Source organism: Helianthus annuus, chromosome 3 (assembly GCF_002127325.2).
Source record: "Helianthus annuus cultivar XRQ/B chromosome 3, HanXRQr2.0-SUNRISE, whole genome shotgun sequence".
Lineage (NCBI taxonomy): Eukaryota > Viridiplantae > Streptophyta > Magnoliopsida > Asterales > Asteraceae > Helianthus > Helianthus annuus.
The window spans coordinates 170,203,905-170,216,161 of record NC_035435.2 but is presented as its reverse complement, the minus strand read 5'-3'; the positions used below and the strand labels follow the sequence as shown (position 1 = coordinate 170,216,161).

General features: G+C 39.0%; 1 protein-coding gene across 1 annotated transcript; it reads right to left on the bottom strand.

Annotated features, from left to right (window-relative positions):
* Positions 1 to 2,649: 2,649 nt before the first annotated feature.
* LOC110930774 (squamous cell carcinoma antigen recognized by T-cells 3) lies at positions 2,650 to 11,082 on the bottom strand. The gene is made up of 15 exons (XM_022174148.2): positions 10,878 to 11,082; positions 10,651 to 10,793; positions 10,516 to 10,576; positions 8,060 to 8,275; positions 7,164 to 7,439; positions 6,930 to 7,064; positions 6,724 to 6,849; positions 5,980 to 6,024; positions 5,771 to 5,878; positions 5,536 to 5,678; positions 4,877 to 5,075; positions 4,413 to 4,793; positions 3,738 to 3,830; positions 3,024 to 3,186; positions 2,650 to 2,948 (listed from the first exon to the last, which is right to left on the bottom strand). The coding sequence occupies exons 1-15, from the start codon at positions 11,013 to 11,015 to the stop codon at positions 2,791 to 2,793; spliced, it is 2,385 nt and encodes a 794-aa protein (XP_022029840.1). The 5' UTR covers positions 11,016 to 11,082; the 3' UTR covers positions 2,650 to 2,790.
* Between the last annotated feature and the right edge of the window lie 1,175 nt (positions 11,083 to 12,257).

Below are 12,257 nucleotides of genomic sequence, written 5' to 3'. Positions count from 1 at the left end.
TAGTAGATAAATACTATTGGAAATAAATACATTGCTTAAAACAACTTAAACAAGCCCTAAAGAAGTCTAAAGTATGTCTAAAATCCCTAAGAACTATAATTTTATACTAAACGACTCACCTAAAAAGCCCTAGCTTTTTAAGTGTCTTGCATTGAGGCCCCAGGCTCACCCTTTGCGTCTTGAGTACACCTTGCGCCTTTGACAACTATGCTCTTCGTATAGGCCGAATACTCCCCGAGTACTCTCTGCCTAGGCCGAGAACTTCCTAAGCACTCTTAAATCCGACTAGAGACCGCCTAGCGACTTTTGCAACAATGTTCTTAACTCAAAATGGCAAGTGATTTCAACAAATATTAGAAAATGATGTGGAAATTGGAAATGAAATTTTCAAGAAACATAAGTACAAAATTTTCAAGTTTATATCACTTTAAAAATATTACAAGGTGATTAAGTGGTTATTGGTTAATACAAAACAATGCTTAAAGAATTTTGTGTGACGAATGAAGGGTAGTGGAGTGTTTAAAATATAACTATTAGGTTTGGCTTATTTACTCTTCGTTGACTCGGTCTTCTTATTATAGAAGAATGTTGGGGTGAATAAACATTTGTTTATTCGTATATGAATTTTGGAGGGCCTTTGGCATATTCATTCCTCCATTTGACAAGTTGAATTTCTGCATTTCTTATCTTTATCAGTCAAGTGAGGACATCAGATTTCTGATGACTCATAAGATATCTAATGATCATGTCTGATAGTGTTTATCAGATGTCAAATTTTCTTTTTTATAGCTCTGATATTCTTTTTGTGGAAAGATCTCCTAATCTTTCTCTTGAAGTATATCCCTTATCGTCATCAAATTCATCAGAATTTCAACAGATTCAATATTTCATCATATGTACTTTGTTTTTCTTCAACACTTACATACGTTTGATAGTTGGGTTCTAACAACATTGTTAAGTGTTAACTTGTTAGTTATTAATTTTAGACAATAAGAGATAAAAAAAACTCAAATTACGGTTGTATTAAATCTTGAATATTAATTTCAATAATAAATGTTTAAAAGTCTTGTTTGTGGTGTATCAATACAAATACAACTAAAGTGTCTTGAGAGTTGAAATAACATGTCAAAAAATCATCAAAGTTTTGGGTTAAAATGTAAATGTAACTAAAGGGGGTTAAAAGTCACCACATGTAATTTGAGGGAGACTAACTGTACCTTAGAAAAATAGGAATCATCACATATGATGATTTAAACTTGTAAGACTCCATATAATTATATTGTGGTTAGTGAAATCAAGAAATGGCAAAAAAAAAAAATGTTCTTAAATGTTTTAACCCAATTTTTTTCTGGATATTGGGATTTGATGTGGCATATATAGGTTAGGGTGGGTATTTTTGATGGTTTTGACTCACTTTTGACCAAATTGATGATTAAAATGCAAAGTGTTTTGCTCATCACTAAGTGATGAAAATGAAAGAAAATGATTATTATAATGTGTTTAGGTCATTAGATATGATTAAAGTTTGAAAATGTTGAATGTGGGTGAAATGTGGTGTTTATTACCTACATTAGGCTTAAAAAGATCAAAATAGTGTATTAGCTAGTTTAGATGGCAAAAATAATCATTTGTACCTAATATGAGTGGTTCAGGTGAAAAAAGTGCAAATGAAAAGGTCTAGTATAATTTGCGCAAATCTTTCCGTCAAACAGGTCAAATTGTGTTAAACTAATGGATCGAGGAATTCGAATTTATATTGTTGAATAGTCATCATTTTGGGATTTCAAAAGATACGATAGAGCCAGGACAGTTACTGTATGATGTCTACCTAGTGCTAGATGCAGAGGCGCATAATAGATCGATATGAACATTATGAGTTGTCCTGTAATAAAACCAGTTGTGTGATTTCTATGTTATGTATGGCCATGCCTAAGGGCATATCGGTTGAAGTAGATTCTGATGAGCTTCAAGAGAATGATTCGGAGTTCTTGCAGAGTGGAACCGCGCGCCATAAAGTGATTAGTGATATTGTCACTCAAATTTTTATACGCCTTGATATCTTGACTTTTGGCTTTGAACTGATGTTTTTCTTCCACCATATCGCCCCTTTCATCTTCTTCCAAACTGAGTCGGCGACATAACAGTGGGCTAGAAGATGGTCTGCCATTCGAGCCATACCCCACAAGCATTACATACGCTGGCGTTAACATACACATTGCTTTTAGCCAATGCTATTTTAGTCAGGCGTCTTCTATCTAACCCTGCTCTCCATCCATAAGAGCGTCCAGGTTGTGTAGCGCTGAGGTGCGTATAACACATAGCCTTAAAAAAGCTTTTGGATCAAGGCATATGATCACTAACTCTAAGACTCGTGGGTATGGGGGCCGGCTAGGACCGGCGCCGGTCCCCCACGCCGCCCCCCTGGGCTCGGCTCGGCGAGACCGACTCCCCACAGCCGGATACGCCGGTCCTCCTTTCTCTCACAATAACCTATACATACATACATATATATACATAAAGGGGTATAATCTCCCACCCCCTAGGTCCATCCCCTCCAAGCCGAGCCTACGTGGCGCTGACGTGGCGGCTCATCCCCTTGGGGATGAGGCTCTCCATACCCACTAGCCTAAAGCTACCCACAACCAATCACACACTTAATTCACATAATCCATTAATAACGCTATAAAAAACCTGTATGACCAGTAAAATATCTTTCTAGTAAAACTAAAGAACCTCACATGATCAGAACTAGTAAATTTCGGCAAACATCATTTAAAGGGGGGTTTCGATTCATTTCTTGTTTAGGAGCAACTTCCTCAACTCCTCATTCGATTTAGGCTTCTCGTCACCCGCAGCTGAAGAGGAAGAAGATGGCGGTTTAGACCACCCTAGGGCTCTTGGAACCGCAAACGTGTTTCTCCCCTTTAGTTCAACTTTTCCATCTTCACCTACACAAACATTTAAACAAATACATAAACCAAACATCTTGGAACCATGATTGTAAACAGGTGATATGAGCTAACCTCGGCGTTCTGTTGTTGAAGCTTTATGCCCAGCGGGCCCTTTTCTTTTGCCCTTAGGATCAGAACGCGCAATACTCAACTTCTTTCCGAGAAGCATTTGTTTATTCTTAGCCACAGCTGCCTCAAGGTGTGTATCATCACAGAAGTCCACATATGCTAATCCCTTTATAGAACACAAGTCAAAGTGTTATCAACTAATAATAATAATCATACCTTTTAGTTTCATGAAGAACGACAAATGTCGGTTAGATATACACACTAAGCATACAATAGCGGTGCTATAGCGGTTAGCGGACCTCAGGGTGTGTAGCGGTCCAAATAGCGGTGGCCTATAGCGGTTCCGCTATTAGCGGCGCTAAATACCGCTAGAGCGGTACTATAGTGGTGCTATAGCGGTGGCCTATAGCGGTTATAGCAGTAACGGTGTTTAATTGTGTTAATTCTTAAATTAAATACTTCAAAGTTACTATTAGTATTTGATTTGCGACAGGTTTTTGATAATGGAATGATATTACTATGAATTTTGATATTGCTATTAATATTTTTCAAAGATATATTTATATATATAAAAATACATAAATTATGCATGGTATAAAGATTACCGCTATATCACCGCTATAACCTATATATCATATAGCGGACCTTGACCGCTATTCGATTTTGGACCGCTTTAACTGCATAGTATACACAAGGGAGCAAGAGAGAGAGAGAGACCCTTGATTTTTTAGTGAACTTGTCCATTAGTATTCGAATAGCCCCAACCCCACCAACATCACTGAAGAAACCTCGTAGGTCCTCAGAAGTTGCCTGCAAATGTCACACAAAGAAAGCAATCACTTTACAAAGCACACAACATTTATATAAGTGCAAGAGGAAAACCGGAGTGTAAACAAGCCCAGAGGCTCGAGAGCTACTCGGGATCGGCTCGGTTAAAAGCTCGAACGGACCGAGCCTAAACAAGCTCGAGCCTGAAATACAAAGCTCATTTAGGCTCGCGAGCCTTAACAAGCCAAAACAAAATTTCTAGTTTTTTATATATATTATAATGATAATGATGATTATAAAACAATCCTAAACAGCCCAAGTCGGTTTCAACTTAGGCCCATATGATTTAAACTAATAACATTGGCGAGCCGAGCTCGAGCCAAGCTTTGGCTTGTTTAAGCGAGATATTGAAGCGAGCTCGAGCCGAGATTTTGGCTCGTTGGAGATTGTCCTCAAAATAGCTCAAGCTGAGCTCGAGCTTTGGGTTTTACTCGCGAGCCGAGCTCAAATAAGTAGACTCAAACCGAACTGAGCGCGAGCTTCATAAAAACATGACGAGCCGAGCTCGAGCCTAGTCGGACTCGGGCTCAGCCCAGCTCGTATCACCCCTAGAAGAAAACATACCTTGAGATTAAGATTTGATACAAAGGCAGTGCATTGGTCAGTGTATTGCTTGAATTTCTCGGGCGTCGGGTCTTTTGCTTTCAGGCCGCCGTCTTCTCCATGAGGCATGGGGTCTTTTGCTTTCAGGCTGCCGTCTTCTGCATGAGGCGTGGGGTCTGTTGAATTATCCGCTTTATTTGCTTTAGCGGAACCCTTATTCTGAGCTTTAACCTTTTGCCGCTTAGCTGGTGACTCTTCATTAGGTGCAGCTTCTGAAGACGACTTTCTCTTTTCACCTTTAACTTTCTTAACAGGATCGTCTTTATGATCTGTTGATGAAGTAACATTTTTGCTCTCTTGTTGTAACCTAAATAACTGTAGCTCCTGCAGCCGAGGACTCACCTGAAATAATAAAACTATCGCATCACATTCACACACACCAGAGGTCCATCTGATATTATCGTTGCGTACACTATCGGAAGTACCTTTTGTAAAGCATGATCAAAATCTTCTAGTGTACCAAATTCCCTCTCGAAGCGTATCCACGAGTTGCATACGTCCTCAGAGCCTGTCCCAGCAAACCTTTTACTGTAGCATCGTTTATATAAAGATCTAGCTTCGTTTATGTGGCCCATCTCGGTTTCCATTGATATATAGCCTTGCCAAGCTTCTAACATAGACCCGCTATATATAAAAGGTTTTCAGAAATATCATTAGCATGGAACAGAAAAAACGGAAAAACTTCTTATATTAAATAAAAGAGTAAAATGCCATTTTCGTCCCTGAGGTTTGGCCAGATTTGCGACTTTCGTCCAAAGGTTTGTTTTTCCGCATCTGGATCCAAAAGGTTTCAAATCTTGCCATTTTCATCCGGCTCATTAACTCCATCCATTTTTCTCCGTTAAGTCAGAGATATTTTTTTTTTGTTAACTTAAGGCGATTCGGTCTTTTTCACTTTATCACTTTATGTACAAGCATTTAGCATAATGTGAAAAAGACCGATTGCCCTTTAAGTTAACAAAAAATATGGAAATCTTTCGGATTCAGATGCGCAAAAATAAACCTTTGGACGAAAGTCGCAAAACTGGTCAAACTTCAGAGACGAAAATGACATTTTACTCTAAATAAAATAAAAACTTTAAACCTGTTCTTAAGCAAGCTTTCCCATACTCCACGAGCCGCAGCTATATCTTTTCCGATATGAGACTCCAAACGGGCCCAATAGCTATGTATTTGCAACAAACTGGATGTGTTCTTTAACTGTGGTGACAAATAATCACATGCCCTCTGGAATATATCATAAACCATCATATGTTTAGGGTCGGTAAATAACCATAAGTTGATACTACTCTGAGCATTAATATGATTATAAAGCAAACCTGAAAGGTATTCCTTATCGACGAAAAATCTAAGCCATCATCGAGATCTTTAGCAAACGAGATTCTCCTCCTCAGGCCATCAACTCTGGTGAGAAATATATCTACATACTGAAATCAAGATGCATTTGTTAAATTGACAGCATTCATAATAACATTTAAACTTAAAGTGTTGATAAAGTATTAAAACAAAGGGAGATGTATGGCTATACCTCATCTATGGTAGAAAATGTGCATTGCAGAGATCGTTCAAAAACCTGAAATGGTCGACAAATCTCGTATCAGTGGTGCATGCAACAATTATAACATATAAGTTATAACATACCCATTGCATCAATTCATCTTCGTATTACATTCCTCAAAATTAATAATATTATACTACAATGCAACTGCATTCACATAAATAAATCATAATTGCTTTTAGTAATTTATTAAGAAAAAGAGTAAATGCCATTTTCGTCCCTGAGGTTTGGCCAGTTTTGCAACTTTCGTCCAAAAGTTTGTTTTTCTGCATTTGGATCCAAAAGGTTTGAAATCGTGGCATTTTCATCCAGCTCGTTAACTCCATCCATTTTTTCTCCGTTAATCAGGGGTATTTTCATCTTTTCTGTTAACTTAAAGGACAATTCAGTCTGTTAAATACTTGTACATTATGCTAAATGCTTGTACATAAAGTGAAAAAGACCGAATTGCCCTTTAAGTTAACAAAAAAAGACGGAAATACCCCTGACCTAACAGAGAAAAATGTATGGAGTTAACAAGCTGGATGAAAATGGCAAAATTTCAAACCTTTTGGATGCAGATGCAGAAAAAAAAACCTTTGGACAAACGTCACAAAACTGACCAAACCTCAGGGCCGAAAATGTCATTTTACTCTTGAGAAAAATCATAAACACCTTTTGAAAATAGTTGGCACTTCATTCTCAAACTATGGAACAGCAAAAAAGAAAACATACGTCAGAAAGATCTTTCTCAGAACCACGACTTCGTTCAAGGTATAGCATGAAGCGAACCCATAGTTCTCCAACCCAGGGACAGTTCCTTGTAGAGCGGTTATATATATCCCGCAAAGTTTTGTCGGCCTGGTATTCGAAAGATATTAACGTTTAGACGGTTAAACTCAAAGCACAAAAGAACAAAAATGTTTACTAATTACTAAAACCTTTAGCGTTTTGTTGAGGTAGTTGGTGTAATCAATCCAGAGATCACCAGATATCGGAAATTCAGTTATTGCTCGTTCATACAAGCTCTTAACTCGAGCAGGATCTCCAGAGGACTGTTCAAATTTCAAATAAGCCTACACAAACAATAGTTCAATACATGTATCATTAATCATAAAACAGTATGCAGGAGGGGGCACTGGTTGCATCATAGAACAGTAGTCACTCAAGCTCACCATAAAACTTTGAAGCCGTTCTGTATCGGACACATCACTTCCTGCTATTTTTTCTTCAAAATCAGCGCGTACACTCAACATGTCTAGAGCCTTCTGATAAGCAGAAGCGACATGAGGTGAAATTCCATCTGTACTGCTACTATTGACATCGAGTGTATTTCCGTGTTCGCACTCCCATGCCTTGTAGGTCAAAAGAGTTGACGTCATGTCCGAATGAGGAATAGACAAGTGGCGATGAAATATGTTACGAACTCTTTGAACCTGCTTTTCCCTTGACTGTAAACCAAAATAGAAGTAACCTGAGATTTAGAAATAAAAGATCGGCAGAGAAACCATAGCAGTGTGTGTGTGCACGTATCGGTCAATTACAGGGAGAAATCCCTTATGAGTTCAAAAAACTCATGAAACTCAATGGACGGACAAATTTTATGTGTCATGAGGGAGAAGAGAGGATATGTTACATCTTTCACCCGTTTACATTATATGTAACTTCACCTGTTACACTTTTTTTTGGGTTTCAACAGCTGTTTTTTCAAATTCTATGTAGTGTAACATTTTTAGAACTTAGAATTTACGAGTTTTTTTAATTTGTAGTGCATGTAAAAAATATGTTACATTTTTATAGAAAGATTTTCGTGTAACAATTACAGTCGTTACGCCTTTTGTGACAGGAGAGAGAAAGTGTAAAAAGTTGTTACACCTTTTTGTTAGACTACAACATGTTTCTCAAAAACACCTTTTGTAACAGACCAATCTCAACCATAGATTATTTAGATGGATGGTGGAGATGAGGTTTTCCAAGTTTCTTGAACTCATTAGAGTTTTCTCCATATCCTTTCCGTATATATATAAGCAAGAATAAAATGCATTCATATAAATGCCAAATGAATTCATACCTCCAAGTCTGTCTCATCCATGCTATTAAGAATAGCTTCCTCAAAACTTCTGTATGCTTCCCATAATTTACTACCTTCAGCAACATGTAAACCACATGCAATAAGTGCACGCTCGAATAGGTCCCTTGCCTTTGAAATTCCAGTCGGTGAGAATTCACGAACAGAAGAATCATGTTTTTGAATGAAATTTAAGTAGTCACACCACAGAGAGACCGACTGCATAGAAAAACACATCATTTAGATTGACAAGTGTACCTTCACCTAGTCAAAAGCTAGAGCTATTCAGTTAGGGGTGTAAACAAGCCTAGAGGCTCGAGAGGTACTCGTGATCGGCTCGGTTAAAAGCTCGAACGAGCCGAGCCTTAACGAGCCCGAGCTCGAGCCTGAAATAGAGCTCGTTTTGTTATCGAGCCCGAGCTCGAGCCTGAAGTACAAAGCTTGTTTAGGGTCGCGAGCCTAAACGAGCCCATACAAAGTTTTAATTTTTTTATATATAATATATAATAATAATGATGATAACATTGATGAGCCGAGCTAGAGCCGAGCTTTGGCTCGATTAAGCGATGTTGAAGTGAGCTCGAGTCGTGCTTTTAGTTCGTTCAAGGTTGTTCTCAAAATAGTTCGAGCCGAGCTCGAGCTTTGGGTTTTACTCGCGAGCCGAGCTCGAGCTCAAAAAAGTAGGCTCAAACCGAGCCGAGCTCGAGCTCGAGCTTCATAAAAACCTAACGAGGCGAGCTCGAGCCTGGCCGAGCTCGGGCTCGGGCTCGGCCCGGCTCGTTTACACCCCTAATTCTAGTTCTATCGGAAAAAATCAGCTCAAAAAAGATGAATTCCACAACCGTTTTTTCATTTAAGTTGGCAGCACAGGCATGCCTGGATGCAACAATATGTATGCCTATCATGTTAATGCAACAAAAGGCGTCTGTCAAAGCTTAATAGCATAAGTTAAGTATCTATGTATCTGTGAATACAATAACTTACTAACATGGATGTTTTACGTATTCTGAAGTTGTTAGGAAAGATTATATGAATCTTGATACTTCACATGTTCTCACAATATGTATCTTTACATAACTAAGGATGAATGGAGTGTTACAGTGAAGAGTACCAAATATATTTTCTGAACTCCTGCTATTTTCTTCATTGTCCAGTTGACAAAAAAGGAACTAGTATTAACTATTAACCAACGATAACATGAACATCTTAATAGCCGTAGTTCTGAGCCATGTAAAGGAGGATAAGATCATACCAGAATAAACTTACTAAAAACACCAAATGTAACAACAAGAAGAACCGAGCCTCGAAATGAATGCCAAAATAATGTAATATCATACACAAGATAAAATACGAAGCATAACCTATCAAATTGTAGCGTCCAACAACAGTTTCGCACCAGATCAATATTCCCAAACGGAACCGCAAAACAAAAAATCTTCACTATTGTCTATTACTATGTAGTCTTGTTAAAATAGTTGAATTGGTTTAAACGGTAATTTTATCATCATATACTTCATCATCCAGATAACCCATACAAATCAAACTGCTATTTCTCATTTACACCTACTTTCATTTAGATCACCTAAGTCACTCAGACAAGATAAGCCGTATAAAATGGTGTACCGTACAAAGAATTCTATTGTACACACTATCATTTAAACTATAAGGCATAGTTATTAAAGGTACTAAGCGCACTCAACGCGCATAGGCCTTGCCTGGCGCCTAGGCGCAAAGCGCAAAAAAAGCAAGGGCTTGAGAAAAATAAAGCGCATAATGAAAAAAAATTAAAAATATATTATGTATTAGAAAAAGAATGCTATTCTTCAAATAAAATAAACAACGTCTATTATGTAACACTTTATATCATCTAATTAGTACCAAAATATTAGTGTACTAGTGTAGAAAACTAGTTTTCCCTGATTAAAGGTAGAAATTTGGCTAGAATCTTGTTGGAATTTAGCCGGAGACTCTCCAGAATCTAGGAATCTTGTCGGAATGTGCGCCTGAACCATCACCTGGAGAGTTAAAGCGCAATTTCCTCCACTTAAAGCGCAACTGCCTCGCCTGGAAAATGGGCCTAGGCGCAAGAAGCGATGGCTTTTAACAACTATGCTATAAGGTAGTGTTCGATCCACATAATGGAATGGGTTCTTCATGGAAATGGAATGTAGATTCTATTCCTTATGTTGTTCATATCAACAAAAGACGAAAATTGAGTTAAATCTAAATCACCGGTTCGCCTCCTTCTTTCTAGATACAAGGTAGTTATGTACATTCCAATTCCATTGAGAAGTGCACCAACCAAACACACTATGAGATTAGAGATATTAACAGAATTATTTAAATCCAACTCCAATTCCATTACATTCCACGAAATGAACACTACCTAAGTGATGGCTATATCAAGAATCACATAACATTATACTTGGCGTTTGGTTCGAAACAGAAATAGAGGTTACCAAATAATCAGAGACTCCACGCTCATAGAGCTTCTCAATCGTAGAAACGGCATCCTCGGACCTGCATTAAGTAGTACAAACTAAGTTTAAAAGGGATACTTATACAGGCACATTAACAGGAACATCGATACCGACCGAGACGAGGAGGAGATGAGCGAAATCTCATCATTTGCCCATTGCTGCCACATTGCAGGAGTTAAGGGGAAGAGCTGGCTCATAGCTTCCCTTGCTAGCCGCAGTTTGTCGATATCCCCTTCTTTCCTCAAAGCCGTTATATACTACATACATATATACATCAATCGAAACCATTCAAGAAGAAGAAGAAAAATAAGATGAGAATAAGGAATGAATGAATGGATTACTTGAAGATGAGCATCGTAGTTGGCTGGATTGGTGGAGAGTTCGGTTGCTAGGGTTTGTAATTCGAGAGCAGTTTGATCGTCGTCTCCGTCAGAGTCGGAAGAAGTTGTATTGTCCATTGTTAGGGTTTCTTCTTCCATTGCTGCCTGCTACACTCTCGTCTCTGCTTTCACTTGCCACACTTCTGATGTCTACATAAATGGCTACGGTGCTCTTTTTGTTTTTCTTAAAGGTAAAATGTTTTAGGCTGTGTTCCCGAGTTAAGTTAAGGGGAAAAAAGAAATAACTCTCTCATTTTTTTTTTCACTTCTCTCCGTTTCTTTCCAAATTGGAAAGATTAAATTTAGACAAAAAACCTCTCATTTTCTCTCATCTCCTTTAATGAAACTCTGAAACACAACTAAAAATTATTTCATTCCAAATCTTTTCTTTTCTCTCATTTAATGAAACTCAGGAACAGAGTGTTAAGGTGTATCAAACCTTTGCAGTAATAAAAAGAAAACTGTTTGTTTTTTTAAGCTATGTATGCTTTTAAAATAAACTAATGGTGATGTACAGACGGTGGTAGTGGGTGGTGGTGGTGTTGTTGGACAGTGATGGTGGTAGACAGTGGTGGTGGGTGGTGCTGGTGGTGGTAATGAACGGTGGGTGGCGGTGGTGGCGGTGGTCGGTGATGGTGTTTAACCCTCTGCAGACCTTAGAATATCTTAGGTGGTGTTTGTTTTTTTGCTAGAAGCACTTCAGAACCTCTTATGTCTGCGCCGCACAGACATAAGGGTCTGCAGCTTGTTTGTTTTCTCGCAGACCTTTCATTAAAAAAGGTCTGCGAGACCTCTGCTTCAAACAGACATTGAACCTTGTCTTCTAAGGTCTGCACACCTCTTCTCCCTCTTCTCACCTTCTCCTCTTCTCCCTCCAGACACCACCTCCTCTGCCACCACCACCACCTCCACCTCCGCCGCCCACCTCCACTCCGCCACCACCTCCCACCCCTGCTCCCCAAATCGTCACCGTCAATCCCCAAATCCCCCAGACACCTCCATCCGCCGCCCACCTCCACTCCGCCCATCACCTCCGACACCCATCACCTCCACCTTCAACAATCACCACCTATACCTCTGAAATCATAACCACCACCGTCAATCCTACCGTCGATCTCTCTCTCTCTCTTCAGAAACCCCCAAATCGAAGCCATGGCCCTCAATCATAACCACCACCGTTCTCTTCTCCCTCGATCTCTCTCTCTCTCTCTTCAGAAGCCCCCAAATCGAAGCCATGGTGAAATTTGGGTTTCGTTTTTATGTTGGTTGACAGCGGCTGAAGTGGTGGTGTTTGGCTTCGTGGTGGCGGTGGTGCTTGGTGGTTGCGACGGGGTTGGTGGG

Bases quoted from the DNA above. Each gene is read 5' to 3' on its own strand.
- LOC110930774 (XM_022174148.2), bottom strand. From the start codon at position 11,015: ATGGAAGAAGAAACCCTAACAATGGACAATACAACTTCTTCCGACTCT. The intron at 3,831-4,412 runs GTATGTTTTCTT...TGACATTTGCAG, and splicing joins TATCAAATCTTAATCTCAAG to GCAACTTCTGAGGACCTACG. The intron at 2,949-3,023 runs GTTAGCTCATAT...ATGTTTGTGTAG, and splicing joins TTCAACAACAGAACGCCGAG to GTGAAGATGGAAAAGTTGAA.